Source organism: Geotrypetes seraphini, chromosome 2 (assembly GCF_902459505.1).
Source record: "Geotrypetes seraphini chromosome 2, aGeoSer1.1, whole genome shotgun sequence".
Classification (NCBI taxonomy): Eukaryota; Metazoa; Chordata; class Amphibia; order Gymnophiona; family Dermophiidae; genus Geotrypetes; species Geotrypetes seraphini.
The window spans coordinates 148,059,547-148,086,900 of NC_047085.1; the positions used below are offsets into that span (position 1 = coordinate 148,059,547).

At 43.4% G+C, this 27,354-nt stretch overlaps 1 protein-coding gene across 7 annotated transcripts in view; it reads right to left on the minus strand.

Moving 5' to 3' along the window:
- The window catches only part of DLGAP1 (DLG associated protein 1), a 759,376-nt gene that overhangs the window by 213,165 nt on the left and 518,857 nt on the right, over positions 1–27,354 (minus strand). For all 7 annotated transcript variants that reach the window (XR_004538413.1, XR_004538412.1, XM_033934400.1 and 4 more), the window contains 2 exons: positions 6,492–6,669; positions 2,100–2,340 (listed from right to left, as the gene is read on the minus strand). Coding sequence is in view for 5 of the 7 variants with exons in the window: in XM_033934400.1 (XP_033790291.1) it covers positions 2,100–2,340; positions 6,492–6,669 (419 nt within the window). In the remaining 2 variants the exon portion in view is untranslated. The remainder of the gene's footprint in view (positions 1–2,099; positions 2,341–6,491; positions 6,670–27,354) is intronic.

The following is a 27,354-nucleotide window of genomic DNA, read 5'->3' on the forward strand; positions in this document are numbered from 1 at the left end:
CATAAACAAAGACTGATCACTGCCCTTTGTTTCCAATCACGACTTATGGCAACGAGACATGGACACTCATGAAAGTAGATAAAAGAAAAATTGACACCTTTGAGCTGTGGTGCTGGAGAAGACTTCTACAAATCACATGGATAACTGGGATCACCAACAAAGATGATCATATAAACCCAGAGTTGTCCCTGAAAGGCAAGATTACCAGACAGAAACTGACCTATTTTGGACATGTGATGAGGGCAAATTCACTAGAAAAGGAGGTGCTATGCAGTACGGACAATGATAAAAAGAAGCAAGGGAGACAAAAGGAATGTTGGCTAGATATCATCAAGAATGACAGACATCAAGAATGACATCAAGCAATTGAAAGAAGCCATGGAAAATAGGGAAGCATGGCGAGGACTGGTCTGCATAGTATCCAAAGGTTGAACACAACTGAATGGATAATAGTAGTAGTAGTAATAGTAGTAGTCGTAGTGCATAGACAATCCGGCATTATGGAAACTTTAAAAGTGGTTTATTTGACTAAACAACTTGGCCAAGTACTTTTACTTTCACTTTTGATATTTCTATTTCTGACCTAAACTAGCTTGATACACAAATCAAAGCCTTGTTTAAAATTTTAATTTGTTTACCCCATCCATTAATGAAGACAATGACTATGGGGCTCATAATAAAAAAATTAAAAAAAACGTCCAAAAAGTGGCCTAAATCGGTACTTGGACGATCAAAACTTCAGATTGTCCAAGTACCGATAATCAAAGCTGGTTTTAGACGTATCTAAAACCAGCTTAGGCCTTCCCCCTGCCTCTAAACGCCTAGAGCGAAAAGAGGCATTTTTAGAGGAGGGGAAAGGGCGGGAGGTGGGCCGACCTAGACTTAGTCGTACAGCAAGTATAACCAAAAACTTGACTAGGTTGCCCAGTCAGAACTTATGTTTTGACTTAAACCAAGTCAAAACAGGTATAAATTCCGAATAGGGGCCGCTGAGCTGATCGCGGCTGTTGCGATGAGCTCAGCAGCCCCAGAACCTTGACCATCCCCCACCGCAACGATCACAGCAGGAGAGATGGCTCATCTTTCTTTTAAAACTCCGGCCTTTATCTATAAATTACTTATCCCTTACACAACGAATAGAACACCTAAGATCTACTCAACAACATTTGTTAACAATTCCATCTCTTAAAATCATAAATACACGACGCCAATACATTTTTTCTGTTACTGCACCCCAAACCTGGAATTCCTTACCCTACCATTTGAGACAAGAAACCAACTTAGAAAAATTTAAAAGTAATCTGAAATCTTTTTTATTCACTGATGCCTTCATAAGTCAACAATAATTTCATTATAAAATAATTCCAAGACTTTGTTCTTTTCCCTACCTCATGTACTTTCCCTAAATGTTTTCCCCATCTTTATATTATAATGTAACTTCTTACCCCTCTCTTTCCTAAGTGTTTCCAGTATTGTTAAATGTGTCATTAGTTTTGTCAATATTCTTTAATGTATTACTTTATTAAATTGTAATTTTATTATGTACATCGCTTTGAATTACGATAAAGCGATTAATCAAATCTGAATAAACTTGAAACTTGAACTTGAAACTTGATCACCACCCTCCGAACTGCCGCGACCTGCGGCAGGAGAGATGCCCAATCTCTTTGAAAACAAATTAAAGATGGACACTTAAACTAAGCAGAGAAGAGGAAGTTTCTCTGTCTATGAAGTTTCTCCCTGAGCAATAACCTATCCACATAAATAAGCTGAGGTGGGTTGGAGTCTGAGGCTTTGCCTCCTCTTCCTATGATTTGGGGGGGGGGAAGGAGGGGGGTTTGAGTTTGTTGAACATGAATGGGACATAGGCGGTGCTCCCACTAATGAACAGAAATTACAGAATACTGTAAGTGATGCCCTGCCTTCCTGCATTTAGGTCTGCACACTTAAACTAGTTCTATAGCTGCCTTGGTTCTGTTTTAGCACAGATATCTACCGCATGATCTCAGGGTGGAGGCACCCAGTTAAAGAATCCCCCCCCCCCCCCTTTTGTATAGCACACAGTAATTTATTCTGACTTTTATTTATTATTAACTTACCGGTGCTGCTCTGGATGGTTCTCACTGTGGTAGTTGTGCGAGGGGGCGATGAAGACCTCAGCGACACACACTCATCATCCTGCGAGCATCCTTTCTCAATTGCCCTCACGTAGCTGTGGCTTCTCATACGGAAGCAACCTGGCATAGGCAGGTCCAGGGCCTCCACTGCTTGTGACTCTAGCTCGCTGAATACCGATTCGCACACAGACTCAAACTGGCCATTTAATTCCATTTCGCTCATCTGCAGGCCAAGATAAGAGTCAAAGGAGTCGGTCAATTATATCGCAAACAATACGTGAAAGGTAGAAATCCTTAAATCAAATATAATAAATGTTTATTATTATTATTATTATTATTTTTCAAAAATGTATGCATCCTATTGGGTCAGGGCTAATTGGCACCCATTTCTTCTCTGCACCCCTGTTCTATGAGCTGAGCGCCTAATTCAACTTGCGTGTAACTCCAAAGGGGGCATGATCAATGGATTTAGGCATGGGGGTGTAGAATACTTCCATTTCTGCACCTAATTGACAGTAGTTAAGTGTGAATGTTTACACACCAGGCTAAGGCAGGCGTAAATGCTCGCACCTAAAGTTAGATATGAAAATGGCTTAAGCTAGTATTGTATAAAGATAGTACCGTGTGGAACTGTTGTTATAGAATTCATGGTTAACACGCATTATCCCTGTGCCTAGCTTTGGGTGCCCTATACAGAATTTCCCTCCTAAGCACAAAGCATTGGGGCACTTACTATAGACTGAGGTGCTAATTTATAGAATTCTCACATATAAATGAGCTTATATCAGATTTCCAATATATGTAAATTTATATCATGGAGATTTATGGGAGAGGCATGGGGTTATGCCCAACTTACACCAGAATTTACACCAGGTTTCAGCAAGTGCAACTTGGATGCAGGGATTCACTCTAAGTTCTATTCTACAAAGGGCACTTAGCCTGGGGTGCCTTTTATAAAACAGCACTTAGGCCCAGATCCTAAAAACAGTGCCTGGAGTTAGGCACCTAGATAAGCATGCCTAGCTAATCTAGGCATCTACAGTAACTTAATTATTCAATTTGGCTTAATTGGTGTCATTCATTGGAAAGTCACAGGCTCACAGAAGACTCACTGCAAGTTTGAAAAACGGAGTGATTCAGCCTGTGGGCACAACATGAATTTATGCTGAGTAAAGAATGGTCTCCAGGGGAATAAAATAAACGAAGCTGGATCTACATGGAAAGATAAGTTTACAGATTTTTGAAAAAGTCGAATTAAATTGAATTGCTTTCAAAAAAAATAAAAAAAAATAAAAAAATTCTGATGACCTAATGAATAAAATCAGAATTCTTTAACGAGTAGACTATTTGGTCAATATACCCTACAGGCTATACTATGATAAGAAAGTTTATATGCTTGCTTGCCTGGCTGAATTTAGTGTGGCTAATTGGAAAGTGCTAGAAAAAAATGAAAAAGAAATAATTAACTGGTAGGTGTTTGGTAGGCGCCTACCCCTTCAAGGTAGGTGTTTACTCTGAGGTATATTTAGAAGTGGAATTGGGGTGTGATTTGAATTAGGTGCACTCATTTAGGTCAAGAAAAGCCTGGCATAAACAGGAGTGTGCCTAAGGTTTCAAGTCCTACCAACACCTAGGACCATAGGTGCCACAACAGGTCCTTTTTCTAAGATACGTTAGCCATTTTAGCGTATGCTATATGCTAACGCGTCCATTATATCCTATTGATGCGTTGGCACAAGTTAGCATTTAGCGCGCGCTAAAACAGCTAACGCACCTTTGTAAAAGAGGGGGGTAAATGTGATTCTATAAATAGCACTTAGCGGATGATTGACAATTGTGCTTAACAGCACCTACAAGTTAGTACCATTTATAGAAATCAGGGCCTTCGTGTGGATTTTTCCAGGTACCAAAATTTGCGCTTTTATAAAATAACCTTCCTGATATGTGTCATAAAGATGTGGCCAATGCGTTTTACACATCATTTTAAATGCTTTTGAAGGAGGTAGTAGAATCGGATTTAGAACTATATGCAGAAGTCAGGGGAATTCTATATATGGTGCTCAAAATTGCACACTAAAATTCTGGCCTGTGACCAAGTTGCCTGTGCAACTCAATTGATCTATAAGCCCTTAACTATACGTCATCATCTAACCTATAAAATTCTGCTTCTGTTCTACAAAACGCATCGATCCCACCTTGACTGAAAAGCACTATCATCCGTCCAAAAATAGGTGCTAGATTTCACACGTCAAGAACAGGGCAGGATTAACCAATAGGCCAAGTAGGCACGTGCCTAGGGCCCGAAATGGTCAGGGGGGCCCGATGAAGGAGGGCATCAACATTGTTTTTTCCAAACAGTGATGGGCCCCTCCAGCATCGATCGCCAACGCGGGCCCCCCCCCCCCCCCCCAATCGATGTAAAGTAAGACAAGCAAGCAACACGGGTAAGAAAGGCAACGGGAACTGTAATTGTGCAAGTGGTGCTGCTTGCCCAAAGCTTCCCTCTGACTCAGCTTCCTGTTTCCGCCTGGGCGCATGGTGGGGTGGGGCGGGGCAGGGGGGCCCAGTGTACTTGGGTGCCTAGGGGCCGTCGATGAATTAATCCTGCCCTGGTCATGAACATTTAGTCAAGTTAGAAGAAACATTTCTAAGGCAAGGTGGAAGTAATGCAGCGTATGCACATTGAGTTTGCAAATGCTTACATGCTACAGTACTTTGCTCCTGCTCAACTGGCCACACAAATAGAGGGTGCAAAATATAAAGACAAATTTTGTAATTATAATTAACAGTAGTAGCAGTTACAAAATTTGTCTTCTGCGCACATACCAGGCTATATTTGGCACTTAACCAGCTATGAAGAACTGCATAAACCTAGGTCTGTCTTTCACGTGATCCTATTTTGCACCACTAAATATATTTAACACTAACTGGTTAAGTGCCAACTTTGTCTCCGGAATGCCTCCTAAATAGCTGGTTTACTGCTGAAAAAAACAAAACTCCAACCATAACAAACCTAGTAATAAACTCAATCACATACCCTATTCAACCCACCCTAAGACTTCTGGGAATGATGATAGACAGATGCTGTACCATGCAACCACAAATCAACAAAACAATACAGAAATCATTTGCAGTCATGCGAAACTTACGGCATATCTGAAAATTCTTCAACAGAAAACAATTCTAGCTCATGGTCTAATCCCTAGTCCTAGGACTTCTAGACTACTGCAACATCCTCTATCTCCCATGCCCCGCAGTCATGATAAAACAACTACAAACAGTACAAAACACAGCTCTGAGATTGATCTATTCACTGAAGAAATACGACCACATCACCGCCTCGTACCTCGACTCACACTGGCTCCCAATACAAGCAAGAATACTATTCAAATTTTACTGTCTACTATTTAAAGCCATGAATGGAGACAGCCCAGGCTACTTGAACAGCTGCCTTATCCGAACTACCACAACCAGGCTAAGGAGAACCCAGACACCATTCACGCACCCCCTAATCAGAGGCGTCAAATGCAAAAATGTATGATGGCCTACTGGCCATGCAGGCAGCGAAACTAGACCAACAACTATCCAATCTACTGATCACGACACCAGACTACAAAACTTTCAGAAAATTCAAAAAATCCATCAAGACAAACTAACATGGCAGGAAGCATTTCAATCCTCTTATGTAATCCACCTTGAACCGCAAGGTAATAGCGGAATAAAAGTCACTAATGTAATGTAATAAAAAATGCCCGGTTAGCCCCTGTCCTCTAGTATATCAAAGGCAGAATAGTAGGGGTGGTCTACCTTAGGTGCAAGGAGTTGGGGGATGCTGGAGCAGTCAAAGGGCCACGGTCTGAATGCAGGTGACAGCTGGCTCTGCTGACCCCCACCCCATCTGATGTCAACTTCCTGTTCCAGAGCAGGGAACCAGCAGAGCCAACTGCTGGATGTATGTGGACCGCGGCCCTTCAAGCGCTCTATGCACCCCCCTACTGCCTAGAGGAGGGGGTTACTCTGACTAGAGGAGTGGTGCTCTGCCCTAGATAGCCAGCATGCCGTGTACACAACTGCCCCTGACAGGCAATTTAAATGCCCAGGAGCTTATCTGAGGTGCTGCAACAATTAAAGCCTTTGGCTTTTACTATTGATCTTTGTAAGGAAGTCCATTTTCCATCCCTACTCCACTGTTTGATATACAGATTTCCACCATGGCCCCTAATATGGTACTTACTGTTTTTAAGTATTTTTGCTAAAGATAACATCATTCTAAGCTTGCCTCTTTTCTTTGTATGGAAGATCAGGTTTTCCAGGTTTCCAGCATGCAGGAGTCCATTGGGATTTTGTCTCTTTTGCCGTGCATGTGTCACTCACCTGACTGAGAGTGCTCATAGCTCTCATGTAGCTCTCATTCCTGGAGCGAAATTTAGGAGATGCAAGCAGGGATGTGGGGTCCAAAGTGTCCATACTCCTATTGATTGAAACTTCACTCACTGCTCTCAAGTAACTGTGGCTCCGGATCTGAAGTTTTGGTGAGTGTTCATTTGATATCCTTGGGGTGGGGGGGGGGGAAATAATGAAAGAAGGTCTTATAAAGCATGACTAAATAGGTTAAAATATATTTAGTACATGATACTGTATATAATTTCTGCACAATGATTATGATGAATGTTAAATAAAAATAAAGTGTTAAAAATGTATTTAGAACAACAGTATAAGTGAAAACAGGAAAGCAACGCTAATGAAGTTATATAAGGCTCCCTTTTACTAAGGTAACTGCACTGAGGCCCTTTAAATCCCTATAGGCTTCAGTGTGGTTGCCAGGCTCTCGCTAATGTTGCCATAAAAGGGGGGCCTAAATATTTTCTTTTTTTTTTAAAAAACTTTATTCATTTTCGAACTTACAATAAGTGTGTCAATATGTTAAAACAGATTAACAATAAGTATATCACTTAATAATCATCAATAGTATTATTCTTATCTCCCACCCTTCCCACCCCTTCCTATTACTAAGGTGCGCTAGTGTTTTTAGCGCATGCTAACCCCAGCACTACACGAAAAATACTAACGTAAGCTCTATGGAGGCGTTAGCATGTAGCGCGTGCTAAAACCGCTAGCACACCTGCATAAAAGGAGCCCTTAGTATCACTAAATTCCATACTTAATTCAAATACCAGTAGTCTTTGAATCTCAATTCCTCCCTCCCCATTTCTCCGTTCATAACTCAGTTCTCTTCAAACTGCTATAATATAATGTTGCTTATACATTCTATAATTCTTTATATTGTAAGTCGCCTTAAACCTAATTAGGTACAGTATAACTCAGAAATACTATATTAGATTAGATAAAAAATGGAACTGTTAAATATAATTAACCTCCCTTTTACTACACCGCAGTAGAGATTTCTACCGCGGCCATACCATAGAGCGATACAAGGGCATTATAACATTTTCATCTTTGCTTTCCATTCTTTCCTGATAATTTCTAGCATTTCATTTGCTTTCTTAGCTGCTGCCGCATATTGAGCTGAGGGTTTCAACGTATCTTCAACAATGACACCTAGATCCTTTTCTTGGACAATGACTCCTCCACCTGTGTTGTCTTAATTTTTTTTCAGCTTGTTGTGTTTAATTTGGATGTTTGAAAGTAGGAGCTGAGGAGTTTGTTTGTTTGATGATGAACTCCACTATTTACCCTTCTTCATTGAGAATATTGACCATTTAAATAGGGTTACCATCTGACTCCAAAAACAGGACAGATTGAGACAGCCGGGTTTTACTTCTATTGCTTTCAATGGAAGTAAACCCTGGATATCTTAATCTGTCCTCTTTTTTTTCTTGAGTCATATGGTAACCCTACATTTAACCCTACTTTCTGTTTTCTGTCTTTCATCCAGTTCTTAAAACATAATAGGACATTACCTCCTAACCTTGACTTTCTAATTTCCTCGGAATCTTTCAGTCTTGAGCATCTGGCTCCCACCCTCTCCGAGATTCTCATAGCCCAGCATAGAACATCGTGGCAGGCTCTTTCAGCACCAGCACATGTATGTCCTATGGGTTGGTTCATGCCGGTGTCTGCTGGAGGTAAGAATTTGGGGGTGGGCTGTGGAGGGAGAGAAGCCTGTTCCTGGGTGGGGTGGGGTGATACACTTGCTTATCGAGTCAAAGCTCGGTTTGCGAATTAAAGTTTGCTTGAGTGTTTTGCTCGTCTTGCAAACACTCACAAATCACGTTACTTGCAAACCGAGGTTTGACTGTAGTCCCCCTTCTTGCATGAGGTCCATCCCTATGACTCAGCATAATTGCTCCACCTCCTCTAAAGTGTCTCAGCTCTGAGCTGCTGAGCCCAGTGCATCCTGGGACCTGTAGTTCATCCCTCCTTGGGCTAGTGCCCCCTGGTGTCTGATGGTATAATTGTGGTTTTAGTGAGGGTAAAACCACTTAATCCCTCACAGCAATACACTTGAATTGCATTTTCCTCACCCTATGCGATTATGTGCTAAAAAAAAGTTTTTATCCAGTCATACTTATCAAGCTGCTTCAATTTGGAATACACTTGCTTTTCAAATCAGATCAATAATTATTTGTTATTTTGAAAGGTTTTATTCAGAAAATGCATAGGGGCCCTTTTAACAAAGCTGCAAGAAACACTAATGTATGCTTATCACAGCTTAAAAACTATGGAGCACACTCAGGCATCCTGTGGTGATTTCAGGATCAGTCAAATTCAAGGGGAGATATGATTGAAGTCTACAAAATCCTGAGTGGAGTAGAACGGGTACAAGTGGATCGATTTTTCACTCCGTCAAAAATTACAAAAACTAGGGGACACTCAATGAAGTTACAGGGAAATACTTTTAAAACCAATAGGAGGAAATTTTTTTTCACTCAGAGAATAGTTATGCTCTGGAACCCGTTGCCAGAGGTTGTGATAAGAGCGGATAGCTTAGCTGGTATTAAGAAAGGTTTGGACAAGTTCCTAGAGGAAAAGTCCATAGTCTGTTATTGATAAAGAGATGGGTGAAGCCACTGCTTGCACCTGTATCGGTAGCATGGAATATTGCTACTCGGAGGAAAAGGACGCAGAATTAATTGAAGACATTGAGAATATCACCTTACGGGGGGAGGCTGTTCTATTAGGAGACTTCAACATGCCTGATGTAGACTGGAACACACTATCGGCGACAACTTGTGATAGCAGAAGGATATTAACGTCCATGGAGGGAATACGGCTCAAACAAATGGTACTAGAGCCCACTAGGGCCCAGGCCATCCTGGACCTGGTACTTACGAATGGGGAAAGCGTGTCGGACGTCTCGGTGGGAGAGACGCTAGCCACCAGTGACCATAACATGGTATGGTTTAACCTTAAGAAAGGCTTCCCTAGATCACAAACAAAAACAAGGGTACTCAATTTCAAGGGGACTGACTTCGCACGCATGGGAGATTTCGTCTACCAGATGCTGCAGGTTCAAGAAGTAACTCATAATGTGGAAGCTATGTGGTCAACCTTGAAATCGATCCTTCATGAGGCAACTATCCGCTACATAAAATCGGTAACCAAACAACAAAGAAAAAGGAAACCCCAATGGTTCACAGATGAGGTATCATTCCTCGTCAAGGAGAAGAAAAGAGCATTTCTCTCATACAAACGCATGGGGGGAAAAAGAAGCAAACATTGAATACAGGACAAAGTCTGCAGCGGTCAAAACAGCAGTCAGGGAGGCTAAACTTCGTATGGAAGAAACTTTAGTGAAGAACATCAAGAGAGGGGACAAATCCTTCTTCAGATACATTAGCGACAGGAAAAAGAACACAAACGGGATAGTACGCCTTAGAACGCCAGACGGGAATTATGTGGAAACTGACTCCGATAAAGCCAAACTACTGAATGATTACTTCTGTTCAGTCTTTACCTGCGAGGCACCAGGGCACGGGCCTCGGCTGGATGCAAAGCAAAGCATGGATGACCCATTTCAGGAGTTTGAGTTCACACCAGCTGATGTTTACAGAGAACTGTCAAGACTCAAGGTGAACAAAGCCATGGGACCGGACAATCTGCACCCAAGAGTGCTCAGAGAGCTATGCGATGTTTTGGCGGAACCGTTGGCCATGCTCTTCAATCTCTCCCTAAGTACGGGGAGAGTCCCCCTGGACTGGAAAACTGCCAATGTTGTTCCTCTGCACAAAAAGGATTGCAGAGCGGAGGCTGCGAATTACAGACCAGTAAGTCTCACATCAATAGTGTGTAAACTCATGGAGACTCTACTTAAAGGGAAATTAGACACGATATTGGATGAGGGGAATCTGAGGGATCCCTGTCAACATGGATTCACTAGGGGCAGGTCATGCCAATCCAATCTTATCAGCTTCTTTGACTGGGTGACAGGAAAGCTAGACTCGGGAGAGTCTCTGGACATAGTGTACTTGGATTTCAGTAAAGCGTTTGACAGTGTCCCACACCGTAGACTATTAAACAAGATGAAATCGATGGGGTTAGGTGAGAAACTAACGGCATGGGTCAATGATTGGCTGAGTGGAAGACTTCAGAGGGTGGTGGTCAATGGCACCCTCTCTAAAACATCGGAGGTGACTAGCAGAGTGCCGCAGGGCTCAGTCCTGGGACCATCCCTTTTTAACATATTCATAAGGGACTTGACCCGAGGGCTTCAGGGAAAAGTAGCGCTGTTTGCCGACGACACCAAACTGTGTAATATAGTAGGTAAAAGCGATCTCACGGATGGTATGGTGCAGGATCTGATCAAGTTGGAAAACTGGTCCTCAACATGGCAGCTGGGCTTCAACGCAAAGAAGTGTAAGGTGATGCATCTCGGCAGCAGAAATCCATGCAGAACATACACCTTGAATGGAGAAACACTAGCTACGACCTCAGAAGAACGGGACTTGGGAGTAATCATCAGTGTGGACATGAAGGCTGCCAAACAAGTAGAGAAGGCCTCATCCAAGGCAAGGCGGATGATGGGATGTATCAATAGAAGCTTCGTCAGCCGTAAACCTGAAGTCATAATGCCACTGTACAGAACCATGGTGAGGCCTCATCTGGAGTACTGTGTGCAATTCTGGAGGCCACATTACCGTAAAGATGTACTTCGAGCTGAGTCAGTCCAGCGAATGGCCACTAGGATGGTCTCCGGACTCAAGGGTCTCTCATACGAGGAAAGACTGGGCAAGTTGCAGCTCTACTCTCTAGAGGAGCGCAGGGAGAGGGGTGACATGATTGAGACATTTAAGTACGTCACAGGTTGCGTCGAGATGGAAAATGACATATTCTTTCCTAAGGGACCTTCAGTCACAAGGGGGCACCCGCTCAAGCTCAGAGGAGGGAGATTTGGTGGTGACACCAGGAAGTATTTCTTTACAGAAAGGGTGGTGGATCACTGGAACAAACTACCGGTGCAGGTGATCAAGGTCACTAGCGTGCTCGACTTTAAGAATAAATGGGACATCCATGTGGGATCTCTACGTGGGTCGAGCAGCACTCTGACTTAATGGGGTGGGACAGTAGAGTGGGCAGACTTGATGGGCTGTAGCCCTTTTCTGCCGTCATCTTTCTATGTTTCTATGTTTCTTGGGTTTTTGCCAGGTACTAGTGTCCTGGATTGGCCACAGTGAGAACGAGCTACTGGGCTTGATGGTCCATTGTTATGACCCAGTAAGGCTATTCTTATGTTCTTAATGTAAACCTCAAAACCTTTCTTTATAAAGATCCCTATGGGGTATACATCAGGATTTTGAATCATTTCATTCCCACCGCCTTTTGTGCTTTCCCATCCCCATTCAGTTTTTTTTTTTGTTTCGCATGTCATCCCTCCCCTGTTGTCTTTATTATTCACGTTTGCTCTCCTTTTTTTAGACTTTTATTTAAACAGTGTTTTAATGTAAACCGCTTAGGAATTTTTAAGCAGTATATCAAACCATAATAAACATGAAACATGTTCTTCGCTAATTGGTTAGCACAGGAACATTGCTACGCACTAACCGCTTAGTGTAGGATTAGAGTATGAACCCTTACCGCCTAGAAAATAGGTGTCAGTAAGTGCTCCCATGTAAATGGCCATGCACTAATGGAGAAATTAGCATGTAGTCATTAATAGGGAAAATGGAAAATGAAGCCATTTTACTGCTGTGCAAAAAGCATGCAGGAAAGCCCCCACAATGCTGAATTGCACTAGGCACTTTTTAGTGCAGCTTAGTAAAAGGATCCCTTAGAGCAGTGTTTCTCAACTTGATCCTGGGGTACCCGCTTGCCAGTCAGGTTTTCAGGATGTCCACAATGAATATGCATAAGCTTGATTTGCATACACTGCCTCCAATATATACAAATTTCTTTCATGCATATTCATTGTGGGCATCTTGAAAACCTGACTGGCAAGGGGGTACTCCAAGGGTCGAGTTGAGAAATATTGCCTTAGAGTTCTAGTACTGAGACCCATAATTATTACTTTAATGGTCATTTTAGGTTATGCCTAGTTCTCTTTATTGGAATCCACATAGAGCTTTACAATATTTGTGGATTATAAGAGAACTTGTAACCGTAATTGGTACAGAGTGACAGGACAGTGACTGATTCATTCTAGTGGCATCCTAGTCTGTTTACCAGCATGGAGTTTGCAGAGTTTTCAATTGCTTTTAATTTTAAACCGGAAATGTTACAGCCATATTGATCAGGAAGCAGCTTGAGATATATTTAGAGAGATTAAAGCTATGAGCACTGAAAGTGGAGGACAGGTAGTCTGACTGTCTAGAGTGAAGGACATTAGTTTTGCTCATGTAATTTGTGTAGCTGGTAAAGAACTACCTTCTTTACAATTTTGGAGGTAATGGAAACATTAGATACTGATCTGTAGCTGGCTGCAGTTATTGCATTTTTCCAGAGGGTAGAAATCTGACATTTCTCTAAAGTTGAATTCCTGATGGTAGAAATGAAAGGAACTAAACATTGACAAGTTAGGATCCAGGGGTGAAGTGGATGGATTCAGGAAGGTCAATTTATAGATTAAAAGGATGGGCACTGAATGTATATTATTTTGGAAACAGATGAGACTCCAGACGGTATATCAATTTTTTAAATAAATAAATATTCACCTAAAAGAGGCATTCCCAGCTCTCCAATTCTGGCCTTTGGACAACCACCAAATTTGAAGTAAAAATTAGGAACAGACTCCCAACAAAAGCTCAAAAAGCAGAGCATAGTACTAGTCCTTGCAGTATAGCAAACTGCCAATTTTCCCAGCACAAGACTGGGTAGCTATCAATATCCAATAATCAGCAGTAGGTTTGTGAGAATCTGGGAGTAATGCAAATTAAAAACAGACATATATACTGCAGATCTTAGAAATCAGCAATTTCAATATAAAGGGCTCCTTTTACTAAGGTGTGCTAGTGTTTTTAGCGCACACAGGAAATTACCGCACGCTACATCGCGTGCTACTCTTCTAGAACTAACGCCAGCTCAAAGCTGGCGTTAAGGTCTAGCGCGTGCGGCAATGTAGCGCACTCTATTCCACACGTTAAAGCCCTAGCGCACTTTAATAAAAGGAGCCCAAAGTCCAATTATTTTATTTTTTAAGTGCTTTGATAGAATGAGATGATATCATATACCCTGACGTAGTCAGCATTGTGAGCATGGAAATCAGTGTGTTATAAAACCTCCCTCTCAGAAACTTTAACTTTTTCACAATTATCATCAAAGTTGCACTTTTTGACACTATTCCCTCTAAGCTGTGTGGGAGTCCTGCATTGCTGTCAGTAGGGAGCAGTGCTTCATTATTGTATTTTCAGTCCCTGAAATCTTGCAGAACTTGCCTATCCCTTACCACCCACTGGCAGGAGTGTAGGTGGTATATACAGTACTTAAATTTATATTTACTCTGATTAAGTATTCATGATCTCCTGTGGTGGTCAGTGGAGGCCTCCTGCTCTACTTAGAGGAATCAATGCTTAATGAAAGTCACCGAGGCTCCACCGGGTCTTCAAAGGTGCTGGTCATGTCCTGTGGCAGCGCTACAGGAAGTGGCTGATTCTTATCACAGGAACCGGGCCCACTTGGATGAAATCATTGGACACAAGGACTCCGCCCTGGATTCAAAGACTTCCCGGCAGCTGACCAGTATCTCCACACTAGTGCTGCCTGATTCACGATTCAAATCGATTCACCGATTCGAATCAGGTGAATTGATTCAAATCGTTTCAATAAAAAAAAAAAATCGGCCTCCTGATTCAATGGCCGACCATTCCCCCGTGCCTTCCTAATGCAGGAGCTGCAGCGCTGCCTCTTGCTGGCCATCCGCTGCTGCTCCTGCTTGAGGGGGGAGGGTCTGTCAGAAAGGCCTCCCCCAGCTTGCCTGCTCTTGCCTTCCCCAGCTTCCCCACTCTTACCACCTTAACGCTAACAGGGCAGCTTGCAGGCTTGCTGGTGTTATAGCAATCCCTGCAGCTGCCCGTGGTCCTCAGCGGCACGTTCTTTCTGCTACGTCCTGTCCCTGCTCTGACATCAGGGGCAGGATCGCGGCAGAGAGAATGTGCCGCTGAGGATCATAGGCAGCTGCAGGGATCGCTATAACACCAGCGAGCCTGCAAGCTGCCCTATTAGCGTTAAGGAGGTAAGAGCAGAGAAGGTGCATGCTGTGGGGGGAAGCAGGCGTTCGTTTGCGGCAGGGGGAGGAGAAAATGTGCCTTCGCGGCGGTGGGGAACAGGCGTTTGTTTGCGGGGGGGGGGAGCATACCTTCACGGCGGGGAGGAGGAGAAAATGTGCCTTCGCGGTGGGGGGGAGGAGCAGGCCTCATGGAGGGAGCAGGCCTTCACATGGGGAAGAAGAGAGAAAGTGCCTTCCTGGGGGAGCAGGCCTTCGTGGTGGGGAGCAAGCCTTCAGGGTAGGGAGGCAGGCCTGTGCAGAGGGAGGAGGAGGAAGAGTTCCTTTGGCAGTGGGGAGGCAGGCCTGTGCAGAGGGAGGAGGAGGAAGGAGTAAGAGAGGGGAGGTAAGATGCCAGACCTGGGGTGAAGTGAAGGGAAGAGAGAGACCAAAAAGAGGGGAAGAAAAGCAGAGGAGAGGTGCTAGACTAATGGAGAAAAGAAGAGGGAGAGAGAAATACAAGACCACAAGGGGAAGGGTACAAGAGGGACAGATACTGCTCCAAAGTAGGTGGGCAAAGTGCAGGATGGCAGGAGCAATAGTAGGAGAAAGCCTGTACCTGGGGAAGGGGATACAGGAGGTAAGGAAGAGAGAAAGAAGAAGCTGGATATGGGGAGAGATAAGATGCTGGGCATGGAGGGAGCATAGGAACAGGGACACAGAAGAGAGATGCTGGATGAAAGGGTAAATGAGAAAAAGAGAGATGGTGGATCTGTGGATGGTGGGGTCCACCGCTGCAGCTGCGGGGGGATGGAAATGAAAATAAGGAAAGATGCCAGACCTCCAGGGGAGGAAAAGGGAAACAGAAGGGGAGGACAGAGATGGAAGATGGATGGTTAGCACGGAGAAAGAAGAAAGAAGGAGAGCCTGATCAGAAGACAACCAGAACAACATGGGACCAACAAGATTTGAAAAATGACCAGACAACAAAAGGTAGGAAAAATAATTTTATTTTCTGTTTTGTGATTACAATATGTCAGATTTGAAATGTGTATCCTTCCAGAGCTGGTGTTGGACCACAAATGTGAGCTAGGATTTAACAGAGAGAGGAAAAGTATTTTTTGTTTATTTTGTTTACACCACAGGACCAGTGTGGGTAGGAGAGGGCAACGAGGGTGAAGAGGCTATAAAATAAACCCACCAGGATGTTTGGAAAAAACCACCCAATTGGGCAGGAAAATCGAATCGAATCGAAAAATCGATTTCATAGGCTGAATCGAATCGAATCAAATTTTTTTTCCTGAATCGGGCAGCACTACTCCACACTCCTTCAGGTAATTCAAAATGCCTCCTCCAGCAAACACTGCAGGAAGTGGCTGATTTTTATCACAGGAGCCAGGCCTGCTTGGATGATGTCAGCTGGTACAAGGAACCCATGCTAGATTCAAAGGCTTCCTGGCAGCCTACCAGTGTCTCATCACATAACATAACTTTATTTTTCTATACCGCCTTAATCAGAAGAATTCTAGGCGGTTTCCACAAAAGAGAAAAAAACTGGACAATCAGTGAAATACAAAATAATAAGAAAAGGAATACAGCTTGTTATATTAAAAAGACATAAAAAATTTTAAATTAATGGAGTAAAATTAATTATGTTAAAGATAAAAGCACAAATTAAGAGATAAATTTGTCAATAATACTGTCTTAATTTCTTTCTAAAAGCGCCATAGGACAGCATGGCTCCGCTGATATAATTACCCAACCAAGACTGTTTGCTTGCTTGAAAATCAAGCATCCTATCTAAATAAGATCTGTTTGCAGCCTAAAATCTTTGGGTAAGCAAATAGGTTACAATTCCTGGTTATCCTCACAGGGTTATATAGCATGAAATGAGATAGCAGGTATGTAGGTGCACTCCTTAAGGCATCTCAAAACTTCTCCTCCTCCCTCCAAAACACTTTTCCATAGGATGGAAAATTTAAGAACAAGGTGTCATCATATTAAAACCGAAGGGTGGGAAACATAAAGAAGTATGATATTGTTTCACTGAAAGGGCGGTGAGCACCTGAAAACTGTAAGATCCAGAACACTGGTAGAGTTCAAGCATACGTATGTGGTATATAGAGACCTGTATGGCAGAGCAAGAGGGATGACAAACAACAAACTGGTACAAATGGGCAGATCTGGTGGGCTACGATAGTCCTTTTCTGCTGACATGTTCTTTGCGTTGCACAGAATGTGTACAAAAAAGTATCTTTTTCCACATCTAGAAGATATATCCAATGCGCAGACGTTTGGAATAAATGCTTGTAAATATATCGCAGGCAGAACTTTTCTCCCCGATGCTTCTGATATTTGTTTTACGGCTGCCAATGAAAGTCAAAAAGATAGCTTGATATTGCAGTTTCTAATTGCTGCCAGATGCTCAGTTGCTTTCTCTTGGAAAATAAAAAATCCTTTTCATGTTGAGACTTGCTCCAAAAATATTCCCAATAATGGAAAGCCACAAGAGGCATACTTTCTGATTCAGTGGTGCCTCACACAACGAACTTAATTGGTTCCAGGAGCAAGTTTGTTATGCGAAAAGTTCGTTATGTGAAACGCGTTTTCCCATAACAATACATGTTAAAAAAAATAATTCGTTCTGTAGCATAAAATATGCTAAGATGACATAAAAAAGATAAATTTTTGGTTATTATTTTTATTTAGATACATCTAAAAACATAATTGTTTTTTAAAACAACACACATTTTTTAAATTTAAAGACAGACTAAGTAGAGTCTAATTTTACAGTGAGAGAGGGCAGAGTCTCAGCGGCAAAAACTGGGACTTAACTGTTCATTTTTTTTTTTTTTCTACCGTGTTTCCACGATGATAAGGCAGGGCCATCAAATAAGACAGCCCCCCCTTTTTAGAAAAAAATGTAAAATAAGGCACCCCCCCGCAAATAAGCCACCCACCGATACCTGCGCTTAGACTCCGTGTGGTCCCTGGCACCCCCGACACGATCGGGGCAAGAGGGAGCTCAAGCCCTCTTGCCCCCCCGACTCCCCGACACGATCGGGGCAAGAGGGAGCTCAAGCCCTCTTGCCCCCCCGACACGATCGGGGCAAGAGGGAGCTCAAGCCCTCTTGCCCCCCCCGACTCCCCGACACGATCGGGGCAAGAGGGAGCTCAAGCCCTCTTGCCCCCCCGACTCCCCGACACGATCGGGGCAAAAGGGAGCCCAAGCCCTCTTGCCCCGCCGATTCCCCAACTCCCCGACAATATCGGGCCAGGAGGGAGCCCAAGTCCTCCTGGCCACGGCGACCCCCTAACCCCACCCTGTACTACATTACGGGCAGGAGGGATCCCAGGCCCTCCTGCCCTCGACGCAAACCCCCCCTCCCCCCAACGACCGCCCCCCCCAAGAACCTCCGACCGCCCCCCCAGCCGACCCGCGACCCCCCTGGCCGACCCCCACGACACCCCCAACCCCCTTCCCCGTACCTTTCTGTAGTTGGCCGGACAGACGGGAGCCAAACCCGCCTGTCCGGCAGGCAGCCATCGACGGAATGAGGCCGGATTGGCCCATCCGTCCCAAAGCTCCGCCTACTGGTGGGGCCTAAGGCGCCTGGGCCAATCAGAATAGGCCCGGGAGCCTTAGGTCCCTCCTGGGGGCAGGGCCTGAGGCACATGGTCGGGTTGGGCCCATGTGCCTCAGGCCCCGCCCCCAGGAGGGACCTAAGGCTCCCGGGCCTATTCTGATTGGCCCAGGCGCCTTAGGCCCCACCAGTAGGCGGAGCTTTGGGACGGATGGGCCAATCCGGCCTCATTCCGTCGTTGGCTGCCTGCCGGACAGGCGGGTTTGGCTCCCGTCTGTCCGGCCAACTACAGAAAGGTACGGGGAAGGGGGTTGGGGGTGTCGTGGGGGTCGGCCAGGGGGGGTCGCGGGTCGGCTGGGGGGGCGGGCGGAGGTTCTTGGGGGGGGGCGGTCGTTGGGGGGGGGGGGGGTTTGCGTCGAGGGCAGGAGGGCCTGGGATCCCTCCTGCCCGTAATGTAGTGCAGGGTGGGGTTAGGGGGTCGCCGTGGCCAGGAGGACTTGGGCTCCCTCCTGGCCCGATATTGTCGGGGAGTTGGGGAATCGGCGGGGCAAGAGGGCTTGGGCTCCCTTTTGCCCCGATCGTGTCGGGGAGTCGGGGGGGCAAGAGGGAGCCAGGCGGAGAGAGGGCAGTTAAGCGCAGTGCCTGCGCGGAAGGATGCAGCTCGGGCGACTTCGTTGTGTGAAACGAAGTTCGTTGTACGAATCAAGACATAAAGTTCGTTGTGCGCAGCGTGCGCTGTGAGAGGCGTCCGTTGTGTGAGGCACCACTGTATATGTTACTACAGCAACCATGTGCCAGTCTGTATTGAGTCTGTTCATTGTACACTATCTTGAATAGTTAAAATTGAAATAACTTCATAGTGTCTTGATAGTAAAATTTCTGTGTGTTTTAAAAACCCCTAGTATTTTAGATAGAGGTCGGCAAACAAGAAGAAGTCATTTTACAATCCTCTGGATTCTATATAGGTCACCCAAAGTTGGACGCCCAAATTTGGACATGCAAGGGAGATACGTGGATTAAAAAATAAATAAAATATAATAGTGATGCCAGAATTTCACTGCATACAGTTTTAATGAAAAACAGCATAAAATCGCTATGCTAATGATGTCATAATACTGAGATGCGATAACATTATAGACATTATGAAGACATCTATGTGATGCCTAAAAAGTGATTCTGTAAAGGACGTCTAACTATTTAGATGTGTCTAGACTCCCTGAGTGGTGCTGAGCGCAATTCTCTATAGGACTTATGTACATTATAGAATTATGCTCAATATTTTGCCGCTAGATGTCTAAATGACGCCTAACTTTCAGACATCCTTTACAGAATTTGCCCCTGAGTGAATAATTATCAGGCCACAATTTGAAATTGTAGATTTGAAAAATGTTTTCAGATCTACTGTGAAAATGAATCAAGGGAATGATCTAGACCAGGGGTGCCCAAAAGATTGATTGCGATCGACCAGTAGATCACGAAGGCAATGCGAGTCGATCGCGGAGCCCATCCCAGGCTCCGCGATAGACTTGCGTTGCCTTCACATTCTATCTGCTTCCTGACACGGTAAAGAGAAGCGCTGGGCCAACCAGCTCCTCCTCCCCCCCAAATGTCAATTCTGACATCAGAGAGGAAGTTTTGGGCCAGCTAATCTCTGCCTAGCTGGCATCAAACTTCCTCTCTGACATCAGAATTGACATTAGGTAGAAGGCTGGTCGGCCCGGTGCTTCTGTTTACTGCGTCGGGAATCAGGGAGAGCTGACAACTCGGCGGCGAGCAGCTCGGCGGCCTGTTCCCTGATTGTGGTGGTGGTAGCTTGGGGGAGGGCAGGGAGAAAGAAAGAAGGGAAACAGAAAGAAAGAAAGAAAGAAAGGGGGTACAGGGAGAAAGAAAGAAGGGAAACAGAAAGAAAGGGGGAACAGGGAGACAGAAAGGGGGCATGGAGAGCGAAAGACAGACAGAACGAAAGGGGGCAGGGAGACAGAAAGAAAGACAGACAGAAAGAAACAAGGGGGGCAGGGAGAAAAAAGAAAGAAACGGGATGGGGAAGGGAGAGAGGAAGAAAAAGTTGGGGGAGGGAATGAGGTCTGGAGGAGAGGAAGTATACAGGAGGCTGAAAGAAGGGAAGAAATATTGGATCCACAGTCAGAAGAAGAAAGTGCAACCAGAGACTCATGAAATCACCAGACAACAAAGGTAGAAAAATGATTTTACTTTCAATTTAGTGATCAAAATGTGTCATAAATAGGCCATAGTGCAAAATGCTGTCTATATTTTGCACTATGGCCCCCTTTTACTAAACCGCAATAGTGTTTTTTAGTTCAGGGAGCCTATGAGCGCCGAGAGCAGCTCCCTGCACTAAAAACCGCTATCACGGTTTAGTAAAAAGTGAGCGGATATATTTGTCTATTTTTGTATAGTTGTTACTGAGGTGACATTGCATAAAGTCATCTGCCTTGGCCTCTTTGAAAAAACCCTGAAATATAAATGATAATTAGCATTTTCTCTGCGTATAGTGTGCTTAGTGTTTTTTAAAATTTTATTGTTGGTAGATCATTTTGATTTTAAAAGTAGCTCACAAGCCCAAAAAGTGTGGGCACCCCTGATCTTGATGCTATGATACAAGAGTCGAATCTTACATTAAAAGCTTCCCTAGAGGTGGTAGCACCGGAACGAGAAGTTGTGGTAAGCTTATAGCCGACTATTCTGGTGGTACACCAGATCACTTGAGCACATTAAGCTTTAGTGCAAAGGATCCTAAAGTTTCCAATTTCATAATTTAAACTGAACTTGCCTAGATTTTACAAGCTTTGTGATATGCACCTGGTGTTTACATAAAGTAAGCAAAGTCAGTTTTTAACATGTCACGAAGACATATGGAGTGATTTAGGTTTGCTTTATTAAATTTTGCTGATACTAAATTTTGGTTAAACAACCACTGAGGAAACAAAAAAAAAAAAAAAGTCTAAATGAATCGTAAATTGGAGGTTATAATTCACTGTTGTTTCTTAACACCCAGAAGGTTGCAGTAATGAAAGAGAAACTTGTTGCTTATTTGTTTTTAAAAGAACACCACAGATGTCCATTTGTTTCCATATGATTGCTCAAGTTAAGAGCTAACGTGGATTGCAGACAACACGTTTAAAGAAAGAGAGGATACAATTTACTCATATCTGAGGCTTAAGAAAAATACACATATTTTTTGGAAATCCTCAGTAGAGATAATCATGTCTTATTTTTTTTTAAAAATGCAAAATATGCTCCCTTATGTCAAAATAACACACTCCTAGAGCACCATTGTCACATATGATACACTCATATAATAAGTCATAATACCAATCTCTGACAATGCAAATGCTTAAAGATGCTTAAAGATTTACCCCAGTTTGGAATTTTCACACTTTTCTCAACTAAGGTTGGTGTGGGAGGGGTTCTGAGGCTTTTTCTTTCCTCTTGGGAGTTCTGATCGACAAGTCGAAGCCATCCGCGCAATGTGCAGCCGCGGCGAAAAGGGCGAACAGAATGCTAGGAATGATAAAGAAGGGGATCACGAACAGATCGGAGAAGGTTATCATGCCGCTGTACCGGGCCATGGTACGTACTCACCTGGAGTACTGTGTCCAGCACTGGTCGCCATACATGAAGAAGGACACGGTACTACTCGAAAGGGACCAGAGCAGAGTGACCAAAATGGTTAAATGGCTGGAGGAGTTACCATACAGTGAGAGATTGGAGAAACTGGGCCTCTTCCCCCTCGAACAGAGGAGATTGAGAGGGGATATGATCAAAACATTCAAAGTACTGAAGGGAATAGACTTAGATAAGGACAGGTTGTTCACCCTTTCCAAGGTAGGGAGAACGAGAGGCACTCTTTAAAGTTAAAAGGGGATAGATTCCATACAAACGTAAGGAAGTTCTTCTTCACCCAGACAGTGGTAGAAAACTGGAACGCTCTTCTGGAGTCTATTATAGGGGAAAACACCCTCCAGGGATTCAAGATGAATAACTTGCTGAACTGGAACGTACGGAAGTAGGGCCAGTCTCAATTAGAGCGCTGGTCTTTGACCAGAGGGCCGCCGCGTGAGCGGACTGCTGGGCACGATGGACCACTGGTCTGACCCAGCAGTGGCAATTCTTATGTTCTTATGTTCTTGAGTTTTTAACACATCTTTAAGTATTTGCATTGTCAGAGATTGGTATTATGACTTGTTACATGAGTGTATCATATGTGACAATGGTGCTCTAGTTAATTCTGTTGTCTAAGGAGTGTTGAGTTTGTCTAGTAAAAAACAAAAAACAAAAAGCAAAACACGACAGAAATATTTCGCCAAATAATCTGGGCTAAGGGTATGCATGATCTTATTTTTCTAGGAAAACATTATCACCCATGAGAATTACTGCGTAGGCTCAGAGATACAAAGGGTCATTTTTCAATATGACATCTAAATCCAATTTTGGACATTGTGGGAAAAACATTCAAAAGTCCAGTAGAGAACAATGACCATTTTAAAACCAGAAAAATATTTTATTTGTTTTGTTTTAATGGCCATTTCCTAGATGTGTTTATCTTTAGACACATCTATCTTTTTGAAACAAAAAGAAAAGTCCAAAATGAAATGTCCAAATGAAAAGCATAAAAACCAACCATTGGGACAAAGGAGGAGCAAACATTTTTAGCAGACTGTCTACACAGACATCCCAGCAGAGCAGTGGGGCACCCTAGGGACCATTGCAGTGAATCTCACATAAAAGGTCCCAGGTACACATCTCACTGTAACCCCCCTTACATTGTATGGTGAGCCTTCAAAAACGCACCCAGTACGAACTGTGCCCAACTATATACCTCCCCAGAAGCCCTTATGTCTGCTGGTGTCACCTATGTATCAGTACAGCATAGGTTTTTGGTGAGTTTTGGTGGCCTCACACTTTCCACCATAAGTGTGTTAGTTGGAGTGGGATATGGGCCTGGGTCCCCTTCTCTGCAGTCCACTGCTTCAACCACCATGTTACTCTAGAGATCCACTTGCTCTAATAGGACTGGCCATAACATCTGAAGCTGTCATATAGGTTAGTATGTACTGTTTCATTCACATCTTTGGGTGTGGGGTAGGAATGGGTCAGTAACCACTGAGGGAGTAAAGGGGGCCAGGCCTTCATGCTTCTAGTGATCATCTGGTCAGTTTGGCTTAGGGCTAGAGGACTGTCTGGGCTCCCGGATGGACTTTCCAAAACCTGGCATTTGTCCGGGTTTTGGAAAGCCCCCGATGAGCTCTGGCTGCATCTGGAGGGTCTCTGAGCATGCGCGGAAGATGTCACACACATCAGTGCATGCTCCTGGCTCTCCAGACACGGCTGGAGCTGGTCCAGAAGAAGAGAGGAGGCTTTGTGAATAATTCAGGATCCAAGTAACTTGCTTTGAAAACTCTATGGGGCTCATAATCGAAAGAGAAAAGCGTCCAAAAACCGACCTAAGCCGGCACTTGGACGATCGTAAACGAAAGGCGTCCCCAAGTGCCGATCATAAAACCGGGTTTTGGATGTATTTCTAAACGACCTAGGCCTTCATAGTGCCGTTGAACGACCATAGCTAAATGGGGCCTTTCAGGAGGAGTGTTGAGGGTGGTAGTTGGGCGGGACGTAGGCCGGCTTACACTTAGTCGTACTGCATGTATAACCGAAAGTTATACAGCACAGGTTCGACGGAACTTGGACGTTGTGACTTAGACCATTTAAAACATGGTCTAAGTCACAAAAACCCACCTAAAGTGACCATATAAGCACAGCAAATACATAATACAGACCCCCACACACTACCCCAGTGATCATGGACCCCCCAATAAAAATATTAATCACAACTTGAAAATTGTGCCTCCAGAATATCATCACCTGGCAGCCTGGCATAGGAAAGCCTAGTCGTCCAGCACAGAGGTGTCTTAAGCCGTCTGGGGGGGGGGGGGGGGAGGGTTAGGGACCCAGGCAGAGGAGGACCCATGCCCAAAAGCCCCTATAATCACTGCATTGATATTGAAACATGTGCACTCCCTTATACACCCCCAAACCCTTTTTACTGGCATATAAGTGGCTCCTGCAGCCATAAGGGCTATTGGGGTGGTAGATAAGTGGGTGTAGGGGATTTTGGAGGTGGTTTTGGGGGGCTCACCATGACCTATAAGGGAGCTGTAGTGAGATGATGACATGGTACCATTTTTGTGAAGTTCACAGCAGTGAAACCCACTATTTAGGTGCCATGTCTGGGTGTTCAGTCCATCACTTTGTATACCCCTCCCACGTCCAACAGTGCTTGTTCTAGGCGTTTTTGACTTGGACGAAAATGTGGTATAAAGAGGGACAATTTAGCGGCTTGGACAATCAGATCAGCAGGATGTATAGTTAGACGATTTTCAAAACGAAAAAAATTTGAACGTATTTTTCGAAAATGTGTCCTAAGCTATTTTTTACTTTGGACGACTTGCAACTTGGACGACAACGGACTTAGACGTACCTTTTGATTATGCCTCTCCACGTCTCTCAGGACTATTTCTTTAATCATTTGATCTTTTGTATTTCTTTTACATTTATCCTTCTACAATAAGGACATTCTGCTTATAGGACTATTTATTATATATGGTTTTATATGTACAATTTCTGTGCAAATTGGCTTAAAGATTGTTTATCCCAAGGTTGACATGGTCTATCCCACTCCCCACTTGTTTTTCTTTTGTTCAACTTTACGTGCGGTTTCTGTTCCTTCTCTTTCTTTTATAAATATTATGTCTAACGTTTGATATTTCAAATTCAAGTTATGTTACTTGGGGAATTTATTATTATAATTTCAATAAAAAAATGCAACAAGCCAATTTCTTTGCACATCTTATTAAAAGTGCTTCCTATTTACTGGAGTGAGCAGTATAGTAACACATCTAAGAATGGCTCAAGTTGATAGCGTCTCTCTTCAGTTTCCAAATCCTTAGGTCTGCTGATATTAAATTTTTTAAGGAATGATAAGTAACTTTATTTTACTGACCTTTAAACATACACATCCAGGGTAGGAAGGAGAGGGGATGAGTTTGCATTGAAATTGATTCAGGGATTTTTTTTAGGTAGTTCTTGTGGGTATTTATTTAATTGCTTATTAATATCTGTAAGTTTATTGTGCTTTTCTTGTAATATTATATGGACATGAATTATTTGTAAATACAACACAAGCCCCTCGAAAAACCAAACACTATAATCTCACTACAGGATTGACTGTGACTTCATATCCTGAGGCAGCTTATAATTAGCGAAACGCTAGCCACCGTCGATGTGCGGTATCTTTCTGTTTACTCAATAGAATTTGGCTTTTCAAATCATTTTCAGATCATAGGGATCCTGATACAAGGCAGAGTATATCCCACTTGCATTGCACAAGGCTTTTCTCTATTGAAATTTTATTGAGGAGGTTTTTTATGCCAGTGACTTGATTACACCCTGTAAAACTCCACCTGTTTTCAACCTGAGTTTCTCAGTTTGGTGGAGGGGGGGATCTGAGGCTTTTTCCTCCTTTTAATAATTTTCACAGAAGAAGCGTTGCTGATGTGCGAATTGTGGGTTTTTCTGCCTTGTTCTGGAACTCTATGCCTGTGGAATGTTTAGTACTTATCTTTGTGGACTCTGCAGATCTTTCATGAGTAGTTGTGCTGTGAGGTAAACCAGGTCGAAAGTGTAGTGAGATTATCATGAATTATTTGTATGCATAATTGTAGTTTGGAAATTTAAAAAAGATTTTAAAATAAATAAATTGCAAAACACTGATAAAATAGGGTCCAAGCACCTGCCCTAAAATGTCCACTTTCTTCCATCCAATGAAAGCCTCCACGTGAGCTCAGTCCTATTTTTTTAAGTGGGCGGTATCCACAGATTTGCAGGATGGGGTCCATCCCCAGTAAATAGCTGAAACTACAGTATAACACTTCATTTTACTTTCAGAGAACATAATTTCAGGCAGTTTGAGGATGGGTATTTGTTCGCAGCTGTGTTTCTAAATGAGTTTCCCTTGATACAGTTGTTCAATCAGCTAAAGCTTCATGTAGCTTTCTGCTGCAACAAGTTGCTCGTGTACACTTTGCAGCTGCAGGGATCTTAGTCTCATCAAGAAGATGTGTGATCTTAATGGAACAGAAAAACAATGTGAAGTCCTCTAGGCACAGAAAAGAAAGAGAGCAGGACACGACAGTTTCAGCCTTTACTACTTAAAAAAAAAAAAAAAGCATAATTAAGAAACCCGGCTCAACCAACAGATTCTTGTTGCTGAAGTAACAGGAGACAAGTTTTATAGAGGTATAGGGGATGATTGGAGTGTTTTTCTAAAGCGCTTAGTAATCATAAGGGGAATAAAAGATCACTTTGCTTTGTATGGCTACCAAAAGCTAAGGGCTCCTTTTACGAAGCCGCGTTAGCGGCTTTATCGCATGCGACTTTTTAGCGCGTGCTAACCCCCGCGCTAGCCAAAAAACTACGGCCTGCGCAAGAGGAGGCGGTAGTGGCTAACGCGGCCGGCAAATTAGCGCACGCTATTACGTGCGTTAAACCGCTAACGCGGCTTCGAAAAAGGAGCCCTAAACTTTTGCTTGCCTCTGAAGAGTGAATAAGTTGCAATTGGTTTTAGGAATGTACTAGGTCTGCATTGTTCAAACAGTGTGGATTTTTTTTTTTTAATATATCTTTATTAGATTTTCAAACTACCATTGTGCAACAAGTAATTCATATGTATAAAATATCACAAGATAAGCACAATAAACTTTCAGACATTAACATACAATTAAATTTTCCCCCACCCTCCCACCCAATACTCAAATAAAATAAAACCCACAGGAAACTATCCATATATACCCTGAATCAAGTTCCAATGCAACTCCCTTCCTAACCCCCCCAACCCACCCTGTTGATGTGTATGTTTACAAGCCTATAAAATAAAATCAATTATTCTTCCTTACAAAATTTCGCCAATGGCTCCCAAACATCCATAAACTTTCTGTAACGCCCTTGCTGTATAGCCATGAAACGTTTCATTTTAAAAATG